General features: G+C 32.3%; 2 protein-coding genes and 1 pseudogene across 2 annotated transcripts; 1 reads left to right on the top strand and 2 right to left on the bottom strand.

The window, feature by feature from the left end:
- Nucleotides 1-1,114: 1,114 nt before the first annotated feature.
- On the top strand, nt 1,115-2,095 carry LOC149159475 (uncharacterized). Its single transcript, XM_089434325.1, has one exon. It carries the CDS (start codon nt 1,115-1,117, stop codon nt 2,093-2,095), a length of 981 nt encoding a protein of 326 aa, XP_089290451.1.
- A 593-nt stretch (nt 2,096-2,688) lies between these two features.
- On the bottom strand, nt 2,689-4,042 carry LOC149159474 (putative pectate lyase 18 pseudogene; annotated as a pseudogene).
- Nucleotides 4,043-20,590: 16,548 nt separating this feature from the next.
- Nucleotides 20,591-22,332, bottom strand: LOC149159473 (putative pectate lyase 18). Its single transcript, XM_089433491.1, has 4 exons — nt 22,082-22,332; nt 21,311-21,950; nt 21,107-21,210; nt 20,591-20,985 (listed from the first exon to the last, which is right to left on the bottom strand). Exons 1-4 carry the CDS (start codon nt 22,282-22,284, stop codon nt 20,625-20,627), a joined length of 1,308 nt encoding a protein of 435 aa, XP_089289617.1. The 5' UTR covers nt 22,285-22,332; the 3' UTR covers nt 20,591-20,624.
- Between the last annotated feature and the right edge of the window lie 3,928 nt (nt 22,333-26,260).

Here is a 26,260-nt window from a genome sequence, read left to right as displayed (position 1 = left end):
CTCCGATAATTTTTATCTAACTCACCTCTTATTTGTTGATGATATTCTCATTTTTCTTAATCGATGCATAGGTGACACCACTTCTCTCCAGCATATATTTGCACTCTTCCAACAGGCCACAGACATGCAGATAAATGAAAGCAAATCTACAATCACGGCTGTGGGCTGCTCTCAACATGAATGTACAATTGCATTCCAGCGATTCCCTTTCATCTCATTATCATTAGCTGACGGCATCAAATATCTGGGGTACAGACTAAAACCTCTTGGCTACCGGATTGCAGATTGGACTTGGTTAATAGCAAAGGTGGAGAAAAGACTGCAGGTATGGTATCACAGATATCTCTCAAGAGCTGGTAGATTGACACTCATAAAAGCTGTCATTGAAGCCACTCCAGTATACTGGATGACCTTGGCTTGGATACCCCGCGGCATCCTGAACAGATTACAAAACATTTGTGCCAGATTTTTATGGAAAGGTCATCACACAGGGAAGCAATTTGCCTGGGTGAAATGGGTTACCATTGCAAGACCCAAACGATGGGGCGGTTGGGGCATTAAGAACCTCGATCACTTTGCCAAGGCGCTGGCTGCCAAACTCGGGTGGAATCGCTTGACCACAGACAGCCTATTGTCTCGAGTCGCCCAAGTAAAATATATCAAGGCAATGCACCTCATGGATTGGTTCTGCCTACAACACAACCCTGGACGCAATATATCAAACATTTGGAAAGTTGTCCTCCAATCTCTACCTCTATTGCGGGAAGGTATTACCTGGCACATCAAAGAAGGAAACAGTGTAAGGATTGGGGTGGATCCGTGGGTAGGGTGCGGCAATTCACACAGGTTATCTGATGGACTGTTAATGCACCTTCATAATAGAGGCATCACGCATATGAAGCACATTGGAGATAGCGCGAATTCCACCTTTTTGCAACAGGCTTGGGCATCCCCCCGCACCTTAGAGATACCCGAACAGTGGCATTTTGAATGGAGGGCCTTTACTGACACTCTCTCGCAGGCGCACATTTGACTCACAGAAGGCCCCAATGACATTATTTGGGCAATCGCAAACCACAACACTTACTCTCCCAGATTGGGATATTTAAAACTCATGGAATCTTACAAGCCCACGGCTATCCTCCCCATCTGGAAAGATCTCAGGAAGCTGGACGCAGCCCCTCGCACTCAGCTCTTAATGTGCAACATACTATTCGATAAAGTCCCTACAGGAACCAATCTCATGAAGCGATCATTTCATGGTCCATTCAGATGCCACCTATGCGGGTTAGATGAGGAAAGCACAACACACCTGTTCCTAAATTGTCATGTTACTAAAGAACTTTGGCAAAACATTACTTCTCATTATCCATCCCTCAAAGTCTGGCAGGGTCAGAATATTATGGAGGCGTGGAGCGATTGGTGCCATTTACATACAGGCAAATCCGTTAACATGCCTTTGCTAGTTTGCTGGGCAATATGGATTGCATGGAACCAGGTCGTATTTCAGAATAAGGCACCTCATTGGCCTGTTATCCTGAGCCACACCATTGCAGATTTTGAATTAATCCCTGAGGCTGTTCCAAAAAATCCCACGCGCACCTACAGGCATATAAATCTGGACAAATCGAAGCCTTGGGCTTTTTTCGACGGCTCTGCCCAAGAAACAGGATGTGGTGGAGGAGCGCTGCTATATCTCAGCGATGATCATTATTATAAAGTTCAGATTAATCTTGGTCGAGGCACCAATAATTTTGCTGAATTAAGTACAGCAAAACATATCATTCATTTTTCCATACAGAAACAGTGCAGCCACCTTCAGTTATTTGGGGATTCACAAATTGTTTGCAACTGGCTGAAAGATACAACACAATGCTATGCTTTCTCACTGAGTCATATTCTCCAAGAGACAAAAAGACTGATCACATCATTTGAATCCTTCAAATGCAGCCACATCTACAGGGAACAGAACACTGAGGCGGACCAGCTATCCAAAGAAGCAGCGCAAAATCAAAGGGACGACTGGCTGATCCAAGAGGTGATTGATGGATCATCCCATCAACACCACCACAGACCTTTTCATGATTTTCCTTAGGAATGGGTTTTAGACCCACATATAATCAGTTCACATTTCTTGTTGTCTTTTGATTATTGCTTTTTTATGTATAACATCTAAGTAGCTGAATCAGCTTTAACTGGGCTCTCTGCGTAGAGCCGGAATGTAATCTGTTATTCATCTTGTTTTCCTCTAATTTCAGGCATATATAGTCACAGCTCCTAGGACTCCCTGCCAGAGTCATGATAAATGAGGCTTCTTCAGGAAGGTCTCTGAACCAAAATTATGAATGCAAGTGCATCTGCAAAATGTAATTTCTCCATATTAATAGAAATTACGACTTTTTCCTTATGGGAAAAAAAAAACATCCATATGTTGGATAACTTAGGATAAAAGATAATGTCAAGTAATTGCTCCTCATTATTAGCTAAAGTTGCAAACCGTGAATAGGACTGCCGATAATTTTTGGAATTGAGAACTGTGAGAAGGGGGCATTCAAGGATACACGGTTTTGAAAATTAATGACAATGTCTATGGGCCCTCAAATGCCAGAAGACACAATTTCGAAAAGAAATCACAATGTTTGAGAGAAGTCAAATTCATTCGTGATAATGGCTAGCAAGATGCCGGAATTAGCAGGCAGTTCCTTTATAACATGAGAGCACACCTGCATTCCTAGTGAGCATTTCCACAAGGGCTGAACTCTTTGGTTTGGCACTATATGCGGTTGCATAGGTCGAAAGCACTTGTGATCCTGATGGCGTGAAATATGCACCATTTAGCAACACATCCTCTTCTAATATCCAGTTCCTCTTTTTCCATTCACTTTCTGTGGCGTTTTGCCTCTTGGTTACTTCTTTAGCTAAGGGATGTGCAGATGCCATGAATCTATTTCCCTGACTCAGTATGGTGGGGTTTGAACTTAAACCGATGGCATACATTCCCCACTTATTGTAATCATTGTTAAACACATGGAAGTATCCAAATCGGCACCTACATCTACTTAATTTATAATTTAATTTCTACATAATATAATAGGTGTTTCATACTTTTCCTTCACAAAAAAATTCAAAATAAGATGGGAAATGAATGAAATAACTATTAAATTATTCACCTTGGAATTCGTTGGACGAGACCTTGGCCAAAATGGTTAAGTGAAACCATTTCCTACATAACATTGTCATGATGGTGGTTGTCACTGTGACCCAATAGCATCACCTACCATTGGAGAAAATCAGAGCATTGTGAAGGTAGAAGATAAGGAATAAAATAGAGTGAATTTCAATTAATGAATGAAAGAGTATGTGAGGTCACCTCATTGTGGTGAGTGAAATAATTGTTGGAAATGTTGATATAGGTGGATGACTTGACTACGTCAGTGAGGCCATCTTCACAGTTAGACATAGAGAAATGGTCCACCCATATGTGCCTCGCTGTCGAGATGGAAATCCCATCTCCATGATTTATTTTTCTTGACCCACTCTTCAGAGGATACATATTTACTACAACATTTCCTATACTTTTACAGTCATGAATGTGGATGCCATGAATGATGATGCTTGTCACATATTTTATGGTGATAAATGGGCCCTTAACAATGTGGAATTTGGCGCCTCATCCATCGATTGTTTTGAAGCTGTGAATAACAAGCTCTTGCTTGAGTTGGATGAGCATGTCATTGTGGAAGATGATCCACAGTGGCTCCGTCTGAATCACAGCATGGTGCAGTGTGCCATGGGATGGATTCATGGCATCATCACTAGCATTTGTAACCACATAAAACTTGTTTTTTTTGCCTCCGATGGCATGCTTGCCAAATCCAATGCTGCAATCTTCCAGTTGTTTTCTGTTGCACTCCCAATTGTAGTCGCAATGCCAACAATCATCAATATGATTACTCGTTGCACATGAAAACAGGCTCAGCTCATCTCCTCCTCTTGTGCTCTTGTTAATATTGCTTCTGCTTCTATTTGAATATGCATACATTGAAGCATTCAGTGTCAATTCAACCTCCAACAATGAATAATTAAAAAAGGAAAATAGAAAGATTGACAAAATGGAATGTAATGTTGCATTGAGCGATTTATTTACTCTTGAACTATTTTCATTATGTTGCTCTCATCTTTCTCCACATGAAATGTGGACCTACTTATATTTCCTGGTGGCTCTACTATCTTGCGTCCCATAAACTTATCTCCATATTTTGATCCAAATGGCTTTGGCGCCCCACCATGAATGTAGCGGAGTATTCCTATCAACAGCACGCAGCTCAAAATACTAATTGGATTGCTCATTTTGACAACTAGGACTCATCTTTGTCTTCTCAAGAGAACAACAACACTAACAACACTAGTAGCGGTTGCTTCTGCTCTGAGCCACTCTTGCAAATGCCGGGGCCTTCTTATAGTATCTACCGTTTTTTTGTTACTATCATGATTTCATCACACTTGGTAAATTGCACTATGAATGTAGGGACATGCATCCACTGGAGGAATATGTCAAACATAAGCTGTGATATATATATATATATATATATATATATATATATATATATATATATATATATATATATTCACATTATTAATTTTTATACTTCAATCATTATAATAATAAACATACATATTTCTAGTAAATGTTGTATTTTATATTCTACATTGACTCTAAATATGAAAAAATACACTATAGCCATTTTCTATTCATACTTATTATTTATCACTAGGTAAATGTTTATAGACAAACATGTATTACATTCTTTAGGTTGTAGGAAGGTAATCTAATTCTTTATGAAAAACGCTTCCCCTTTACAGAGAGAAATAACAAATGACAAACCATCCTAAACTCACATATTTATAAATATGTCATCATTTATATAGCATACAATATTTTCAACATTCAATATATACACATTTTATTAAATACCAATATTACTTCACAATTTTCTAGAATTCGAGCATGCACTACAAGTTAAAATATTTTACGGAGATAGTTTCTCTTCCACAAGGACAAATATAACTAGCAATAAATAATTGTAGTTATTGTTAAAAGACTTGATTTGAACAATATTTAAGAATTGTTGAAATCAATTGTATTATTATTTTAACAATATATGCTTTAACAATAATGTAAATTTGAACTTTGATTGTCTATAACTTATTTTTAATTTGTATTTAACTGTAGCTGTAAAAAAGTTATAACACTTTTCTTTTGTCTAAAATATGTGATTTTATAATAAGTGTTAAATATTTTGATTTAATGACATTGTATTTACTTTATGTTTTATATATTCATCATTTAGATAGATTTTTTAGGTTAACATTATTTGATGTAACCTTTAGATATCATGCACATATTATAATTGATCCATGTTCATTATTCATATTTATATTCATGTTTTATTCCCAAATTTATTATTTTTTTATTAAATTTGAAATAATTTAAGATTCATTAAATATAGTTAATATATTATTTTAATAATGTGATGTTATTTTTTATAAAATAATCAGATTATGAGAGTGTCAATAGTGTATGTTGATAAAGTAAATATATATTTTTAGTATTGTAATTCCTTTAGTTTCATTGTAATTTACACTAATAATTGAGTGCATTCCAGATTTGTTAATTACCTAACTTTCTTGATTGATGTGCTTTGACTAGATTGATGTTTGGCACTCTTTTGGATTATACAATCATTTAATAATTCCTTATGTCATGAATATATATGAATCATGAACATATTAAGAGTTACTTAATGATTGGATATATATGATTTGTACTATTCCAATAATCTACTTATACAAATATATTCATAACCTTTCAAGTCGATATGAAGAACCACATGGATATGTAATAAAAACTGAGTTAAGTTACACACCTATGTTGTGCATTAGACATTATCTATGAATATGAATATGAAGTTGTGAACGTGCTCATATGATTTAAACTTGTTGGAAAATGAACTATTTGATGTGTATATGTAAATTCCTGTGAATATATAAATAAACATTGCTAATTATTAATAGACATGTGTAAATGTTGTAAAGAGATGTTAATACATGATAGAGAAATCACACCTCAATGACCACGAGCCTCTCACTATGACTAAATGGAATGTAGATAACATAGAAATTTTAGATGTTAAATTAATTTCCTTCCTACAATAAAAATGCCTAATTAAACTATATGAGTAAATTAAACATAGATAACATAGAAATTTTGGCTGTTATATTAATTTCCTTCCTACCATAAACATGTCTAATTGAATGGATGATCATAACCTAGCCATTGATACTGATTATATTGGAATCAATAGTAATGTTAATATACTGATTATATTGGAATCAATCGTAATGTTGATATAAATTAAATATTTTAAGAAAAATATCCTTTATGTGAATCCAATTGAAAATTACGTTATGAATAAGTAATTCGTGAAAATAATATTTATACGAGGATAATTACATGCATTTCATAAGAGTACGCATTCAAGGTAAAAATAGATTTTATTTCTATGTGGAATTTGAAATGGAAGTTGGACATTAACAATATGTATTAGTATAAAATTAATATAATATCTTTTTTTTTAAATGGAATAACACATGAAAAAATTAAAGAAAGTTATAAAAGATAATAAAAAACATTGAAAATTGGAACAATTGTTGAGAGGGGAAATAATAATATACATTTTCAGAAATTAGAATTTTTTAAATGAAATATTCGGTGAAATAATCAAGTTAGAAAAGATAATAAGGAACATTGAAAATTGGAACAATTGTTGAGAGATGAAATAATAATATACATTTTTAGAAACTAAAACTATTTATGGAAGAGAAATGTGGATGGATGAATAATAAATATATTAGTGAATACATAATTAAAAATTTTGGATGAGTCAACATATCTTATTTTGTAAATTAATGTAAGAATAACATAATGAGCCGCTATATAAGACATCTAACTTTCTTCTTTTAGACAATTTCAAAATAAAATGTTAAATATTTTTCTCATAATGATATTAAATTTTGATTAATTTTTATTTTAAAATAAATATTCCATATCCCCGGATGCGGGTGATTAAAGGCACATTCACTGCGATGGGACTGGAGTGGGCGAAGTCAAGACGCCACCTGCCAGCCATGTACAGAGGACTGAATGCCATGTGGGGGGAGGATCATCCGCAGGTGGGAATAATAGAGTGTAAGGGAATGTCTGGGGCCAGCATTAATACGCCGTCCCTCCTCACATTCGATGACTGTTATCGGCCCTTGGCTCCCATGAATGCCATAGTTATGGCGGGAGGGTCTCGAGGTAGAGGAAATTGTTTATTAGCCAGTTTCCACCATGGCTATACGCTGCTATTTCTTATGCTGTTTTGGATGGTTGCGGGTGCTGCTGGTGCAAAGGCTTCATGGTGGTTGGGCTCTGGCTCTTATTCACCGTCGTCCGCTGTGGTTGTGGGCTCCCGACCGCCGGCTTGTGTGCTCGGTCCGCGTTGTTCCTCTCCTGTTGTTTGTATTGTTTACATTCACGCTGCTATCATGCCTAGGCTCCGCCAAAGGATGCTCAGCCGTAGAGGCTTAGTGTGGGGTGCTCCTTCATGCCCTTCCTCCAGTCACACCACCTTGAGTCAGGAACCTCGATCACGCAGTGGAAGAGGGGGCATTTTGAGGCCCAGCCAATCCCTCGAACCCAGCTCTCCAGGCTCTTCGACTTCGCCCTCCTTCGGCTCTGCTATCTTCACCTTCAATTGCTCCCTTAATCGCCCTCGGATCACTGCACATGTTTCTGTCCTCTTTCTAAAGGAAGCCCAAGAAAAGGGTGACCCCAGTGCTCCAATGCCAATTACAGAGGATGCCCATGAAGAGGGCGAACCCAGTGCTCCGATGCCAATTGCAGGCTTGCAGCAAGAGATGGAACCGCTGGCCAGCATTGTCAATGTCAATCCAATGGCACCTGTTCCTCCAGTCACGCGCGAAAATGAGGCGACCCAAGCTCAGGACCTGGCTAAAAGGGGTTGGTGCAGGGTCGTGGAGGAGATACCAGATGTTTAATCTAGCTTTGGAGCTTCTTAATAGGTTTTGCGGCCCAGTTGAAAGGGCTTTTTTGTTAAATGTGTCAAACTCTGTTTTTGTTATCGTGTCAAGGTCAATCTCTAGTTTCTGTTGTGTTTTCTCGCTGTTTGTGTTCTTCTGGATCCCCTGCGTGGGACTGCAAAACAATATCTCATCCAATTTCTCAGTTTTGGACAATGTCTGTCTCAAACGGCCTTCCTCTCAGGCTAGTTGGCTCACTATGCTCAACATGTTGTAATTTTACTCTTTTACTGTGAATAATAGTATAGTCTTATTTAGAAAAAAAAAAAAAAATATTCCATATCTCTTTTATAACTATATAATTTGTTACTTAAAAAGCGAAATTATTTAATTATTATTAATTTATACACTTTTATATCACCCTTGTAACTTCAAAAGTAACTCCACTCTCTCTTTCGTTCACAAAACTAAACAATAAGAAAACCCTAAACAAGTAGTATAGAAACCATATCTTCAATTTACGAAAGAAACAAAATTCTCCAACAAAAAGTTACAACTTATATTCATAAAATGGCTAAATTAAAAATATAATACATACAAATTTAGTAAGCATAAACCCATTTTAATATTTTTGAAATTTTATGTTAGCTTATTGTATATTCATAAAATAGGTGAATTAAAAATAATACATATAAATTTAATATACATAAATTCATTTTAATATTTTTTAAAGCTTTATGCTAACTTACTGCTAACGTGTACACATTCCCATAATCTCATTTTAATATTTTTGAAATTTTATGTTAGCTTATTGTATATTCATAAGATAGGTGAATTAAAAATAATACATATAAATTTAATATAGATAAATTCATTTTAATATCTTTTAAAGCTTTATGCTAACTTATTGCTAACGTGTACACATTCCCATAATCTTTGTAACTATAGGATGGCCAATCCTCACACCCTGCGATTGTATCTTGATGCTAACTTTAAGCATTACATGAGAAAGCGATGAAAGCTAACGATCCCTAACAGTTTGCAATATTCAATTATCAAATGTGAATTTTTGGAGGCTTAAAAGTCAAAAGATCGAAGTTTGTTGTATTCAGATGCAAATTTAACTGACATGTGGAAAGCCAATGGTTTTTCGAATCCTCATTGCTTGCCGTCAAATCTCTATAACAGTATTTTCACATGACATAAGTTGCATTGCACGTTTAATATGAATTTAAGATCAAGTTTAACACCTAAATCTAGGTAAATATCTAATCATTAAAAGGATCATGTTTAACGTGTAAACGGTACAAAAATGTCAATAAAGATTAAGCTTAATCTATAAATTTAAATTGAGCTAAAATAATAAAAATAAAATATTTATTAATTTAGCGAAAATAAATTTTAAATTAATTAAAATGAAAGTATAAACTTAAAAATATATAAGTTTTATATATAAATATCATAATACATTAATATTACTTTTCGCAATTATTTTTTAACGGCTACTCATTAGACAAGATTTATGATTGGAAACTTATATGTTTTGAGGTTATTTATGATTGTAATATTATTATGTTATATTTTTAAATTTTTTTTTAATTTTATAAAATTTCTATTTTTATTTTTTATTTTTTAAACATTATAATAATTTTTAATAATATATTTTTAAAAATAATTAAATAAATATAATTAATTAATTTTATATAAATATATTTATTTATATTTAATTAATTTTTTACTAATTTAATATATTTAATCTTATTTTGATCTCTTTTAAACATAAGAAGAACATATCATCACTTCACTCAGACACAAACACTATGTCAACAACATAAAAACAAACTATATCCTCACTTCACCCTCACACAAACACTACTTCAGCCCAGCCCAATCACACATAAAAATAGGCAAAAACAAGAGCTCGTGTATGCAAGTGAACCAGAAAAACTTTTCTTGAAAACACTTAACAATTTTTATTGGAATATAAAGATGCACATGTGAATATAAGGATATATTTTTAGGAATGAAGGTTTAAGTTTATATATATAAATGATATCGTTACGATTGTAATATTTGTATTTTGATATTTTAAATTATATATAAGTTTATATAGTTAATAGATTTATCTGAAATTTTATTTGAAATAGAGTTAGTTAAAATTTATATTTTTCAAGGTTTTATAATTTGTAATGGTGTAATTAAGTGGCCAAATTACAACTAAATGATATGTATTCATGGACTTGAGCTTAGTGTTGATTTGTATTTATGGACTTGAACATAGTGTTGTAGATTATGCCAAAATGTAAATCTTGACCTATTAAATGACCATGATCTTGACTACCATGATATTGACTCTCATAATAGACCTTTAACCTTAACTTCAAACTTTTCCATGCAAAACAAGCACATGCATGACAATTGGGAGAGTCAAAGGAACCTACTTTTGGACAGAGCAAAAAATGTTAGCTTCTTAAAGTATTTAAATAGGGATTTACACCTCTTAACTTATAATGATAACATTGAAAAACCTCTATGATAATTTCACAATGACCATTAACAAGTTCTCTAGGAAGGTGTCATATAGAAAGAATAATAGAACTACCAATCTTTGGTATGATAATGATTGCAAAATTTCTAGAAAAACTATTAGAGATGCTCCTAACAAAACCTTAAAGCTTGATAATATAAATACCTAGAAAGCCTCCATGATAATTTCACAATGACCATTAACAAGTTCTCTAGCAATAAATGTGTCATATAAAAAGAATAATAGAACTACCAATCTTTGGTATGATAATGATTTCAAAATTGTTAGAAAAACTATTAGAGATTCTCCAAACGAAACCTTAAAGCTTGATAATATAAATACCTAGAAATTGTGTATTAAAAGAAAGAAAATATATCTTACAAATAAAAAGAAAGAGAAACTACTACACCTCCTTGAGTTTGATCCTAAAAAGTTTTAGAGGAAATTTGTCATTCCTAAGCCTAAAGAAAAAATTTTGATTCCTTTGAAGAACTAGAATATTTACCTTTAAAAGTCAATGAATCCCCTAACACCATGGTCACGATTTTGAATTCCTTATAGAGAATCATATATTTTCTTTGGAGGATATCGAGTTTGGGGTTAAGAAACTTGCTAGTGAGAAAGCTAAGAACGTTGAAGGATACAAAGTTGAAATTATTGGAACGGGAGAATATTTCCTCATCTTGCACATACACAACCACTTTAATTTCGTAGTGAACCAATTCTTCTCTATCACTTGGATATAGAGCCTTATTGCTTCTATATTTAAAAGCGAGGATAAAATAATCCATCTAATTACAAGACCTTGATGTTTAGCCATATTTTAGCCAAACTATATGTGCTTATTTTTGGAAAAGAAGATTAGTCTTTGGCTTGAAAACAATGGTAAAAGAGCTAATGGCCAAGTTGGGTGTAAGAGATATCATTCAACCATGGACCATCTTGTTACTCTTAGGATAATTGGAGAGGAATGCTTCAATAACCAAATTTATCTCTTTTGTGGTTTTGTTTACTTTAGAAAAGCTTTTGGCACTATTCGTAGAAAAGAGTCATGGAAGAGGCTAGAAGAGGTAATGGTTCCTATCGAGTTCAAATATTTTATGGCAAGGCTATATGAGAATTATATTGCAAAGTTTATGGCCACTTAGGGTTGTTCGGAGGAAATTATATGAAATATTGGATTCAGGTATGTTTTTCCCATATCCCTTGGCATTTTTGGCATATACATGTATAAATTCTAAGAGATTTTGGAATATGTAGGTTGGGTTGGCCCCAAAGTCACTTGTATGATCATAAAACTTCTCCTCTACATTGATTATATTGTTACTTTTCCAAGGAACTATTATGATCTTGGGAAGGAACTCAAAAGCCTCCAAGATTTCTACTTCAAATGGATATGACTACAAATACCAACAAAACCAAAGTCATAATATCCAAAAATATCACCTATGATATTTTCATTCATGAAAACAACTCCTTGCAAGAAGTTCGTTCATACAAATATCTGGGAAATGACATCCATCATAAGCACAATTGGAATTATAACATTGAGAAAAGGATAAATGGAGGCTAGAAATTTTATTATGGGTTGAAAATGATTGTAAGTTGGTAGACTTTTAGATTTGGTATAAAAAATATCCTCTTTGAGACTCTTGTCACTCCTGTTGTTTTATAGGGGTTTGGGGTTTGGGGTTGAAATATATCTAGAGATTCACGGAAGAAGATTGAAACAATCGAAAAGTATTTTATTGCCTAAAACCTCAAGAATACAAGACTCTCTACCCCGTCCTCCTAATTCAAGAAAGACATTCCCACATACAAAACTTGGTTATGACTAGTTTTCATATGTATAAGAAGTCATATAACATGGAGGGCAAGAGGTTTCCCAATATTCCTTCCAACTCTACTCAAAATTACCTCCTTCAAGTCAAGAAAGGGTGGCATAAGGATCACGAGTATTGGCTATATCATTGAGGAATAAAGGAGGAGATCATGTTTCACAATTTGGATAATACTAAAAATAATATTACTTCCAAATTTAAGGAGAAATTAAAGAAGGATATCATATTTGACAATTTGGATAATAATCAAAATATTATTACTTCCAAATTCAAGGAGAAATTTTGGGAAAATAAAGAGGTGGAAGGGAAAAAAATACGATGTTATAAGGAGGTGATTAACCCCAATCTCAAAAAAAAAATTATCTCTCTTCCTTGACTAGTGCTAAGAAGAAAATGAACATTGTCAATATTAGAACTAATTATCATGAGGTTAAGAGTGAAACTAGGTATTGATTGATTTCCAAAATTCCATAAGATGAAAGAGTTTATCACCTCTGCTATCCTCAGAGGGTTGAAGAGGGAAATCACTTTCTATTAGATTTTGCATCTTATACTCATATTATATCTAATATTGAAAATATTTGTAATTATGTAAACCTTTTTAACCTTTTAACTCAGTAAAATGATGGTGATCTAAGAGTTCTCATGGAATTATATTTTCTTTTGTGGAAATCAATTTTAGGTGAATTATGGATTTCACGGAGACACACTTTGCTTTGGCATGCTAGAAATTCTTTTTGGTTTGTTGGTGCAAAGAGGAAATTTGTTTCTTTTTTTTGAACTTCATTTTCTCTCCACTTAATGTATTTCAGCTATGAAAACAATGTAGATAAGTACTTATAGACTTGGTCTCATTTTGTATTGTTTGTTTCCATTATGGAAATGATAACTATGCTAGATGTAATGGAGTGAGAATTCTTCTCTCTGGCTTTGTTGTACTCGGGTTTTTGGGTTGTTATGTTTTACTGGATGGATCTAAATGTCAAGATCTATAGTCACTTTTTTTCAGATGAAATATAAGTAATTCAATTTACCAAAAAAAAAAAGTGGAAATGAGAACTAAAGGGAGAGGGATACTATTTTGAAAATAATAAAAATGTTTGAGGGTGCTTGAATTCAATCATGATAGTGTGCAAGAAGTTTAGTTAACTTTGAGTTTTTTATTTGATGATAGAATGCTTTTATTCCAAGTGATTTATTTCATAAGGGCCAACATCTTTAGTGTGAAACCATATGCAATTCCATATCCCAAAAGCTCATGTGATATGCATAGCTAAGCACCACATCAATTTTTGGTTTCTAGTTTAAATTCTATTTAATTTCATTATTGTTTTAAATTGGCTTAAATGAAAATAGTGGGTTTTGAACTTCCATGGATGACACACACTTGTCATGAATTCTAGTTATTTTTAATTACATATATGTGTCCAAACCAACACCTACATTCATGTAATTCACAATTTAATCTACATATAATAATATTAACAATGTTGTTCTTTCAAAAAAATGAAAAATGATATAGGAAGTGGTAGAACGAAAAAAAAAAATTAATATTCACCTTGTCTTTTGATGCTCAGTACCTTCACCAAAATGGTTTCTTATACCCACATAATTCTATCATCATGGCAATTGTCAGTTTGACACAACATTAACACCTACAATAGGAAAAAAACATACCAACCTAAATATCTTATCATTGTCAATCTATAAGAGAATGAATAAAGTAGTGTGAATTGTAGTGAATTTATTAGTTAACACATGGTTTGTGATTGAATATTGAATTTCGCCTTGTTGTAGTGAGTGAAATAATTGTTAAAAATGGGAATAAACATGGGTTAATTAATTATGTCAATGAGACCATCTTCATAGTTAGACATGGAGCAATGGTCAACCCATATTTTCCTCCATGTGAAGATTGAAGCGATATGTTTACTATAATGTTTCTTACATGCTTATAGGTTTGAATGTGCATGGCAAGAATGATTATGTCTATAACATTTTTGTTATCATTATAGACAAGCTCTTAGAAATACAGATGATGGTTTCCCATTCATAGATTGTTTTGAAACTATAAATTATCAACTCTTACTTTAGTTAGATAACCATGCCATTATAGAAGATGGCCAAGAGTGGCTCCATTTGAATCACACCTTCTGACACCCCACTATCACCTAGCTAAGGGACATTAGGAATCAATTTTTCCTTTATTACCACATTTTTCTAGGAAGTCAACTTAACTCAATAATACATGAATGTGGCTTGAAAATGGACTAAATAAGAGGGTAAACCAAGTATATAGGTTGATGGTATAGAAGGGTTGATTGTGTAGTTGAGTAAATCAACTAATAGATATAGTATATTAGAGTAACACATACGCCAACCCACGGGTGTAGACTCTTGTCGAATTCAACCTTTTATCAGTCTAATTTTGTATTTACTATCGATTCAATTTTTAATTTTTAACATGGCTCGCAAAACTGTGGATTCCAATGCTAATCATGCCATTAGTATCTAATTCCTATTAGCATCATTTTAAATACTTAGTGACATATTGAGGGTGAATTACTAACTAAATTATTCTGTTCTAGTTCCCCTATATCATGATTTTCATTTATTATGAGCGTGCCATCATGAATTCACTAATCTAGGAACAAGTGAGAATCCTTGAAAAGATGCACATGTTCATAATGTTATCGATTTAGTACTCCCTAGATCACCTCACATACATGTCAATTTGGATTTTAAAGAACATGTGCACAATTTCAATTGCTTGTGAATGCTTTCAAGAATGTGTACATGCATTCAAAAAGCATGAGTTAGGCTTCAACAATGCATGGGAAATCTATAAAAAAAACACGCTTTCAAGAATGAGTGTGTATTTTCAAAACATGTATGTTCTTTTTATGTCTAGAATCATTAAGATGTATGGAGCGAGGTAGGGAGAGAGGGGTAGAGTTGGGGTTTGGTTGTTAAAAAAGGAATAAGGAAGGGGTGGAGGGATAGATATGGAAATGGAGTGGAGTGCGGGTGGAGAGACAAAAGATCATAAGGATGGGGAGACATGAGAACAGTGCTAGAAATGGATAAAGAGGGAGTTAATGAGTGAGAGGAAATGAATAAAAGGGAGATAGAGTCACGAGGTAGAGAAAGAGAAGTAAGAAGAGGGAGACTTAGAGAGGGAAAGGTGGGTGATAGGGGGCATTGGCGAAGGGAGTTAGAGAGAGAGTATGGAGGAGAGAAGAACAAGGAAAGAAAGAGAGTGAGCATGTGTGTGTGTGTGTGTGTGTGTGTGTGAGAGAGAGAGAGAGAGAGAGAGAATTGTGGGAGATAAAGCAGGGAGAGAGTGAGGGAGAGATGGGAGTATGTACACAATGGCTAATATATATGTTTTAATAATTTCATGATATTTTTTTTTATAAATGATCACATTATGAGAGTATCAAAATTGTATGTTGATAAAGTTAATATCATTATTTTAGTATTTTAATGTCTTTTTTCTCACTATAATTTACAATAATAAATGACTGCATTTTAGATTTTTTAATTACATGACTTTATTGATTGATGTTCTTTGGCTAGATTGATATTTGGTATTCTTCATGATTACTGTAATATAAAATTTCATCATGCCATGAATATATATGAATCCTGAACGTATCAACAATTATATAAGGTTGTTGGATAGTTTTAATGGGTGTTTGAATGATTGAGTTGATTTGACATTGTATATATATGATTTGTACTATTAAGGTAACCTACTTCTACAAATCTATTAATTACCTCAAGTAGATATGAAGAACCACATGGATATGTAATGAAAATGAGATAAGTTACACACCTATATTGTGGATAGGGCATTATCCATCAATTTGAATATGATGTTGTGAACATGCTAATATGAATTAAAGCTGGTTGGAAAATGAGCTATTTGTGATATATATATATATATATATATATATATATTATATATCATAGATATTTTTAAGATCTAAATTTGAATAAATAAAAGTCAAATTATAAATTAAGTTATTATTATTATTATTATTATAAAAAAGATAGAGTGATGAGTACTATTATATTAAAAATTCTGAATAGATAATATTTTCAAATATATATTAATAATAGAATTTGATTTTTTTTACAGCTATCAAATTTCAAGGTTTTGGGTGTCCCAAAGGTTTTTGATATGGTTTTTAACCTTTTAACTCAGTAAAATGATGGTGATCTAAGAGTTCTCATGGAATTATATTTTCTTTTATGGAAATCAATTTTAGGTGAATTATGGATTTCATGGAGACACACTTTGCTTTGGCATGTTAGAAATTCTTTTTGGTTTGTTGGTGCAAAGAGGAACTTTGTTTCTTTTTTGAACTTCATTTTCTCTCCACTTAATGTATCTCAACTATGAAAACAATGTAGATAAGTACTTATAGACTTGGTCTCATCTTGTCTTGCTTGTTTCCATTGTGGAAACGATAACTATGCTAGATGTAATGGAGTGAGAATTTTTCTCTATGGCTTTGTCGTACTCGGGTTTTTGGGTTTATGTTTTACTGGATGGATCTAAATGTCAGGATCTATAGTCACTTTTTTTTAGATGAAATATAAGTAATTCAATTTACCAAAAAAGAAAAAAGTGGAAATGAGAACTAAAAGGAGAGGGATACTATTTTGAAAACAATAAAAAAATTTAGGGTGCTTGAATTCAATCATGATAGTGGGTAAGAAGTTTAGTTAACTTTGAGTTTTTTTATTTGATGAGAGAATAATTTTATTCCAAGTGATTTATTTCATAAGGGCCACCATCTTTAGTGTGAAACTATATGCAATTCCATATCCCAAAAGCTCATGTGATATGTATAGCTAAGCACCACATCAATTTTTGGTTTCTAGTTTAAATTTTGTTTAATTTCATTATTGTTTTAAATTGGCTTAAATGAAAATAGTGGGTTTTGAACTTCCATGGATACATACACTTGTCATGAATTCTAGTTATTTTTAATTACATATATGTGTCCAAACCAACACCTACATTCATGTAATTCACAATTTAATATACAAATAATAATATTAAAAATGTTGTTCTTTCAAAGAAAAATGCAAAATGATATAGGAAGTGGTAGAACGAAAAAAAAAATCATATTCACCTTGTCTTTTGATGCTCAGTACCTTCGCCAAAATGGTTTCTTATGCCCACATAATTCTATCATCATGGCAATTGTCAGTCTGACCCAACATTAACACCTACAATAGGAAAAAAACATACCAACCTAAATATCTTATCATTGTCAATCTATAAGAGAATGAATAAAATAGTGTGAATTCCAGTGAATTTATTAGTTAACACATGGTCTGTGATTAAATATTCAAGTTCGCCTTGTTGTAGTGAGTGAAATAATTGTTAAAAATGGGAATAAACATGGGTTAATTATGTCAATGAGACCATCTTCACAATTATACATGGAGCAATGGTCCACCCATATTTTCCTCCATGTGAAGGTTGAAGAGATATGTTTACTATAATGTTTGTTACATGCTTATAGGTTTGAATGCACATGGCAAGAATTATTATGTCTATAACATTTTTGTTATCATTATACACAAGCTATTAGAAATACAGATGTTGGTTTCTCATTCATAGGTTGTTTTGAAACTATAAATTATCAACTCTTACTTTAGTTATATAACCATGTCATGATAGAAGATGGCCTAGAGTGGCTCCATTTGAATCACACCTTCTCACACCCCACTATCACCTAGATAAGGGACATTAGGAATCAACTTTTCCTTTATTACTACTTTTTATAGGAAGTCAACTTAACTCAATAATACATGAATGTGGCTTGAAAATGGACTAAATAAGAGGGTAAACCAAATGTATATGTTGATGGTATAGAATGGTTGATTGTGTAGTTGAGTAAATCAACTAATAGATCTAGTAGATTAGAGTAACACATACGCCAACCCATGGGTGTAGAATCTTGTTGAATTCAACCTTTTATTAGTCTATTTTTGTATTTACTATCGATTCAATTTTTAATTTTTAACATGGCTCACAAAATATTGGATTCCAATGCTAATCATGCCATTAGTATCTAATTCCTATTAGCATCATTTTAAATACTTAGTGACATATTGAGTGTGACTTACTAACTAAATTATTCTGTTCTAGTTCCCCTATACCATGATTTTAATTTATTATGAGGGTGCCCTCATGAATTCACTAATCTAGTAAGAAATGAGAATCTTTGAAAAGATGCACATGTTCATAATGTTATCGATTTAGTACTCCCCAGATCGCCTCACATACATGTCAATTTGGATTTTGAAGAACATGTGCACAATTTCAATTGCTTGTGCATGCTTTCAAGAATGTGTATGCATTCAAAAAGCATGAGTTAGGCTTCAACAATGCGTGGGAAATCTATAAAAAAAACATGCTTTCAGGAATGAGTGTTTATTTTTAAAACCTGTATGTTCTTTTATGTCTAGAATCATTAAGATGTATGGAGCGAGGGAGGGAGAGAGGGGTAGAGTTGGGGTTTGGTTGTTAAGGACGGAATAAGGAAGGGGTGAAGGGATGGAGGGATAGATATGGAAATGAAGGGAGTGGAGAGAGGGCGGAGAGACAAAAGATGATAAGGACGGGGAGACATGAGAAGAGTTGTGTAAATGGATAAAGAGGGAGTTAATGAGTGAGAGGAAATGAATAAAAGGGAGATAGAGTCACGAGGTAGAGAAAGAGAATTAAGAAGAAGGAGACTTAGAGAGGGAAAGGTGGGGGATAGGGGGCATTGGGGAAGGGTGTTAGAGGGAGAGTATGGAAGAGAGAAGAACAAGGAAAGAAAGAAAGTGAGCATGTGTGTGTGTGTGTTTGTGTGTGTGTGTGTGTGTGTGTGTGAGAGAGAGAGAGAGAGAGAGAGAATTGTGGGAGATAAAACGGGAAGAGAGAGAGAGGGAGAGATGGGAGGATGTACATAATGGCTAATATATATGTTTTAATAATTTCATGATATTTTTTTTTTTTTATAAATGATCATATTATGAGAGTATCAATATTGTATGTTCATAAAGTTAATATCATTATTTTAGTATTTTAATGTCTTTTTTCACAATAATTTACAATAATAATTGACTGCATTTTAGATTTTTTAATTACATGACTTTATTGATTGATGTGCTTTGGCTAGATTGATGTTTGGTACTGTTCGGGATTACCGTAATCTAAAATTTCATCATGCCATGAATATATATGAATCCTAAACATATCAACAATTATATAAGGTTGTTGGATAGTTTTAATGGGTGTTTGAAGGAGTGAGTTGATTTGACATTGTATATATATGAATTGTACTATTAAGGTAGCCTACTTCTACAAATCTATTAATGACCTCAAGTAGATATGAAGAACCACATGGATATGTAATGAAAATGAGGTAAGTTACACACCTATATTGTGGATAGAGCATTATCCATCAATTTGAATATGATGGTGTGAACATGCTAATATGATTTAAAGCTGGCTGGAAAATGAACTATTTATATATATATATATATATATATATATAATTCCTATTTAATTGTAGATATTTTTAAGATATAAATTTGAATAGATAAAAATCAAATTATTATTAAATTATTATTATTATTATAATAAAAAAGATAAGAGTGATGAGTATTATTATATTAAAATTCTTGAATAGATAATATTTTCAAATATATATTAATAATAGAATTTGATTTTTTTACAGCTGTCAAATTTCAAAGTTTTGGGTGTCCCAAAGGTTTTCGATGGGGCTAAATCTATTTCCACCATCAAAACCATAATTCAAATACTATTACTGCAAAAAAATTTTAGAAAAAAAAATTAGCCAAAGACTCAAGACAATTCGGCACATAATTCTTCTGATTAAGTCCTTCATTGCGGACAAAGTTTAAAATGATTATTTTTAAAATTTACATTTTCATATAAACATGAATCTTTTATACTTGCGAAATTGACAAAGTAATAAATTGCAGATCAATATCAATATGCCGGATAGCTTATTATTATAAAAGATAATGTGAAGGATAAGAAGGGCAACATTGAAGAAGACACAGTTTACAAAAGTAAAAGCAATGTTTGCGGCTACTCAAGTTCAGGTGTGATAATTGTGGGTAAGAAGTTGCAGTTAGCAGCGAGTTCCTTTCTTGCACGAGAGCACGCCTGCGTTCCTGGTGATCTCTTCCACAACGGCTGAGCTCTTTGGTCTGCCACTGTATGCGGTTGCATAGGTCGAAAGCACCTGAGATCCTGACGGCGTGAAATATGCACCATTTAGTAGCATATCATCTTCTGATATCCAGTTCCACTTTTTCCATTCACTTTCTGTGGCGTTTTGCCTCTTGGTTACTTCTTTAGCCAAGGGATTTGCAGATGCCATGAATCTATTGCCCTGACTCAAAATGGTGGGGTTTGAACTTCCACCGATGGCATACATTCCCCACTCAGTGTAATCGTTGTTAAACACATGGAAGTATCCAAATCGGCACCTACATCCATTTAATTCATCATTTAATCTCTAAATAATATAATAACTATTTCATACTTTTCCTTCACAACAAAAATGCAAAACAAGACGGGAAATGAATGAAATAGCAAATAATTACTCACCTTGGCATTCGTTGCACGAGACCTTTGCCAAAATGGTTGAGTGCAACCGTTGCCTGCATAACCTTGTCATGATGGTGGTCGTCACTGTGACCCAATAACATCACCTACCATTGGAGAGAAGCAGGCCATTGTCAAGGTAGAAGAGAAGGAATAAAATAGAGTGAATTGCAATTAATGAAGGAATGAGTATGTGAGGTCGCTTACCTTGTTGTGGCGAGTGAAGTAATTGTTGGAAATGGTGATATAGGTGGATGACTTGATTGCGTCAATGAGGCCATCTTCGCAGTTAGACATAGAGCAATGGTCCACCCAGATGTGCCTCGCTGTCGAGATGGAAATCCCATCGCCATGATTTATTTTTCTATTCAGAGGAAAGGTGTTTACCATAGCGTTTCGTAGACGCTTACACTCATGAATGTTGATGCCATGAATGATGATGTTTGTCACATCTTTTATGGTGATACACGGGCCCTTACCAATGTGAACGTTGGCGCCTCGTCCATCGATTGTTTTGAAGCTGTTAATAACCAGCTCTTCCCTGAGCTGGATGAGCATGTCATTCTGGAAGATGATCCACAGCGGCTCCGTCTGAATCACGGCATGACGCAGTGTGCCATGGGATGGATTCACGGCATCATCACCGGCATCCGTAACGACATAAAACTTGCCGTTCTTGCCTCCGATGGCATCCTTGCCAAATCCAATGCCGCAATCTGCCAGCCGTTTTCTGTTGCGCTCCCAATTGGGGTCGCACCGCCAACAGTCGTCGATGGGATTACCCGTTGCACATGACAACACGGTCAGCTCCTCTTCTTCTCTTGTACTGTTACTAATGCTTCTGCTTCTGCTTCTGTTTGAATACACATATGAAGCATTCTCGTGTCAATTCAGCCTCCAACATCAAATAATTAAAAAAAACAACAACAGAGAGATTAACAAAACGGAACGTAATGTCGCAGTGAGCGATTTACTTACTGTTGAACTATTTTCGCTCCGTTCCTCTGATCTTTCTCCCCAGGAAACGTGGATCTAGTTATATTGCCCGGTGCCTCCACTATCTTCCGTCCCATAAACTTCTCTCCATATTTTGATTCAAATGGCTTTGGCGCGCCGCCATGAACGCAACTGAGTATTCCAATCAACAGCATGCAGCTCAAAATACTAATTTGATTCCTCATTTTGACAGCCACGACTCACGTTTGTCTTCTCAAAGAAACACCAACGCTAAGAACACTGGTGCTGGTTGCTTCTGCTCTGAGCCACTCTTTCAAATGCCGAGGCCTTCTTATAGCTTCCACCGTTTTGTCGTTACTATTATTTCATCACACTTGGTAAATTGCAGTATGAATTTCCTTGCGCATGTTTTTATTATGGCTTAAGGAATGTAGGGACGCGCATTGACTGGAGGGAGATGGCAAACGTCAGCTGCGAATCTTTTAAACACGGCACAGACTTGGAAGTCGAACAGTGATGTTTGACAACTAAAAACCACCGTCGACGACATATTTTTATGTTCGCGTGGGGCTGAACCGTCAAAAAATATATTTTTATGAGATATTGGAAACATTCAAGCAGCGGCTTTCTGAAGTCTTATTGAACGCGGTCAAGGAAGGATCTCTCACAAAGAAAGTGAACTTCACACATCTGTCGAAATTTTGATATGAGAAACTGAACTTCAAAGAAAGTGGTGAACCCTTACCGACACTGCAGTACCGCTCTTTCACTGATACAAATGGTGAAGGAAAACTCCACACAAAATACGGAATATTGTGAACTTCTGACCATTGGCCTTACCAATCCTAATTCTTACCCGTCAAATCTCTACTGGTATTTTCACATGTCATAACTGGCAATTCACGTTTCATCTGAATTTCAGATCAAGTTTAACATTTAAATCTTCGTTAAACGTCTAATCGTTCAAGAGATTAAGTTTAACATGTAAATGTTAGGAAGATGTCAAATCATTAATGATTAAGTTTAATATATAAGTTTAACCTATATCTTTAGAATCATATAAAAAGAATATATATTAATTTGATCAATTTAATTTATAGGAAGATGAAATTAATTAATTTGTAAAATATTGTTTTTATATATAAATAAAAAAAATTAATATTACTTTTCACAATTATTTACCTCAGCTTTTAGTACCACTTTTTAGATATGATTTATGATTGTAAATTTATATCTTTTAAATTTATCTATGAGGCTAAGAGTATTGTGTTATATTTTTATATTTTATTTGAAATTTATAAAATCTACATTATTAATTTTTATCTTTTAAACATTATCATAATTATTATTAATTTTTTAATAAATAATTAAATAAATAAAATAAAATAAATATAATTGATTTTATATTAATATATTTATTTACTTTTAAAATTAATTTACATTATATATATATATATATATATATATATATATATATATATACACGTCATAGTTCTAAGGGATAGTTTAATTAGTAGAATTCTCATTGTTAAGTAACTTGCCAACTGGAAAGTTATGTGGTCAAATTTCCGAGACACCTTTCAAGTTAGGCCTGATCAAATAAGCCCGCGGATAAATCCCTTTAAATAGATCTACCTAAACCACAATTGAAAAAAATATATATACATTATTAATTTTTTATACTTTAATCATTATAATAATAATAATAAATTCCCCAAACATTATTCATATATATTTTTTTTGTGTGATATATTTTGTTTTCTTAACTTAAAATATGAAAAAAACCTGAGTGTCCATTCTTATTATAACTAAACACGTGTTACATTCTTTAAACTATAAGTTCTCTTAATCATTTATGCAAAACATTTCCCCTGTGCGTAGAGCAATAACAAAATATAAATCATCCTAAACTCTCACATTTTATTAAGCTAAAAAACTCATATTTAATTAAATTGAATATCCACCCAAGCACCATTATAATGCCTTTATCCAAATGATGGCAATCTTAATATACAAAGAGAAAAGTGACAAATTGTTAATTTTGTAAGAGGCTGAAGATTTTATTAAAATGAAAAATTGGAGCACATATACATAAATAAATCACAAAGGCTTAAACTCCAAATATGTCCACCCTCTAACCGTCCATGAACGTGCTATGAAGTCACTTGAGGATAATTTGTATAATCTATGGGAAATATTTTAAGAAAGGTATCTTTTATGTGAATGTAATTCAAAATTATATTATGAATACTTAAATTTTTAATGTAATATTAATGTGAGGTTAATTACATGTATTTTATAAGAGTAAGAGTATGTATTAGGGTAAAAATAAATTTTATTTTTATGTGGAATTTAAAATGAAAGTTACACATTAACAATATGTATTAGTATAAATGTGATATACAATTTTACATTTTTAAAAAATGAAATAATACATGAAAAAATCAAGAAAGTTAGAAAAAATAATAGGAAACATTGAAAATTGGCACAATTGTTGAGAGAGGAAACAATAATATACATTTTTAGAAATTAGAATTATTTATGCAAGAGACATGTGGATGGATGAATAATAAATATATTAGTGAATACATAATTAGAAGTTTTGCATGAGTAGACATGTCTTATTTTGTACAAATAATGTAAGAAGAAAGATAAAGAATTGCTATACAAGACACCAAGCATTTTTTTGGAAAAATTTTCAAAATAAAATGTTAAATGATTTTCTCCTAATTATATTAAATTTTGAATGAGCTTTATTTTGAAATAAATATTTCATATTTCTTTTATAACTATATTTCATTTAATTATTATTAATTTATACACATTTATATAACCTTTATAACTTCAAACAGATAGCTACACTCCCTTTTCCATTCATAAAATTAAGCAAACCACTAAAAACCCTATCTTTCTTTTACATAAAAAAATAAAATTCTCCAACAACAAATTACAACCTATAAATACATATATTTATAAAATAGCTCAATTAAAAATAATACATACAGATTTAATAAGCTTAAACGGATTTTAATATCTGTTCAAGCTTTATGTTAACTTATTGCTAACTCGTATTTATAACTTCAAGATGTAGAATCCTCACTCCCTGTTAATGTATCTCGATGCTAACTTTAAATATTAGATGAGACGAGCATGGAAAGCGACTGATACCTTAAAGTTTCAATAATCAATAATCTTGTGGAAATTTTGAGAACTGTTGGAGAACGAACAGTAAAACATCAAGTAACATATCTCTAATGATGTAATGCGGTTTGAAAATCCCTCATGTCACTGTGAAAACGTGCGCCTACATTATTTTTAGAAAAAGTTGTACAATTAGTTACATTATTTTAATAACTAAAATAGTTATAAGATGGTAGAAAAATATATTAAAATAGTTATAAGATGGTAGAAAAATAATTTAGGGTAATGTTTTAATAACTAAAATAGTTATAAGGTAGTAGGAAAATAATTTAGGGTAATAGTCTTAGTTTTTAGAAAAAGTTGTACTTTGAGTTACACTATTTTAATAAATAAAGTAGCTATAAGTGGTCGGAATATAATTTATCGTAATAGAGTTAATTTTTTAATATATAATTGATAACTATTCGTATAAATTTGTTTTCTAAAATATCTAAATTATTTTTTAAATAATATTTTTTTGTTTATAAATAAATAAATGTTATATAGTAGCTAGTAATTATCGTTTAGTTTAAATATAATTAAATTAAATTAAAAATACTAAATTTATTTTAGAATTAAGGTTTAGAATCCAGCGAATTTAGGGTTTACTGATTGGTAGAATGAGATATTTTGTTAATTGTAATTTTGTATTGTTGTGATGGAGAATCCAAACCTATTCAACTACAAGTCTTATTGTAATGATAATATTTTTATTGAAAAATACATCTTAAAAAATTTTACATTTTGTATATAAAATATAAATAAATATATTTTAAAACATAATTGTTCTTAAGAGCAAAATTAATATATTCCTTAAAAAAATATAAATATTCAAATGAATTTGTTTTTTGTACTTAATAATTTGATAATCATTTTAATTTACTATTAATATTTTTTTACTATTTTTATTAATATTAAATAAAATTCTATAATATTGGTTAAAAGTCATTTATGAATTTGAGCAAAATTTTTTAATAAAAAAATAATATATATAACTAATTTTTATTTCTAAAATAATTA

The sequence above is a fragment of the Pinus tabuliformis genome, chromosome 5_2, assembly GCF_031772625.1.
Source record: "Pinus tabuliformis cultivar Carrire ecotype Pingquan chromosome 5_2, CPIR1, whole genome shotgun sequence".
NCBI classification, from domain to species: Eukaryota; Viridiplantae; Streptophyta; class Pinopsida; order Pinales; family Pinaceae; genus Pinus; species Pinus tabuliformis.
The sequence above is the reverse complement of the archived record's forward strand: the minus strand, read 5'-3'. Positions and strand labels throughout refer to the sequence as shown.

Coding starts and splice junctions, on each gene's coding strand:
- LOC149159475 (XM_089434325.1), top strand. CDS start 1,115: ATGGAATCTTACAAGCCCACGGCTATCCTCCCCATCTGGAAAGATCTC.
- LOC149159473 (XM_089433491.1), bottom strand. CDS start 22,284: ATGAGGAATCAAATTAGTATTTTGAGCTGCATGCTGTTGATTGGAATA. Junction 21,951..22,081: donor GGAGCGAAAATAGTTCAACA/GTAAGTAAATCG, acceptor AAACAGAAGCAG/AAGCAGAAGCATTAGTAACA. Junction 21,211..21,310: donor ACTTCACTCGCCACAACAAG/GTAAGCGACCTC, acceptor CTCCAATGGTAG/GTGATGTTATTGGGTCACAG.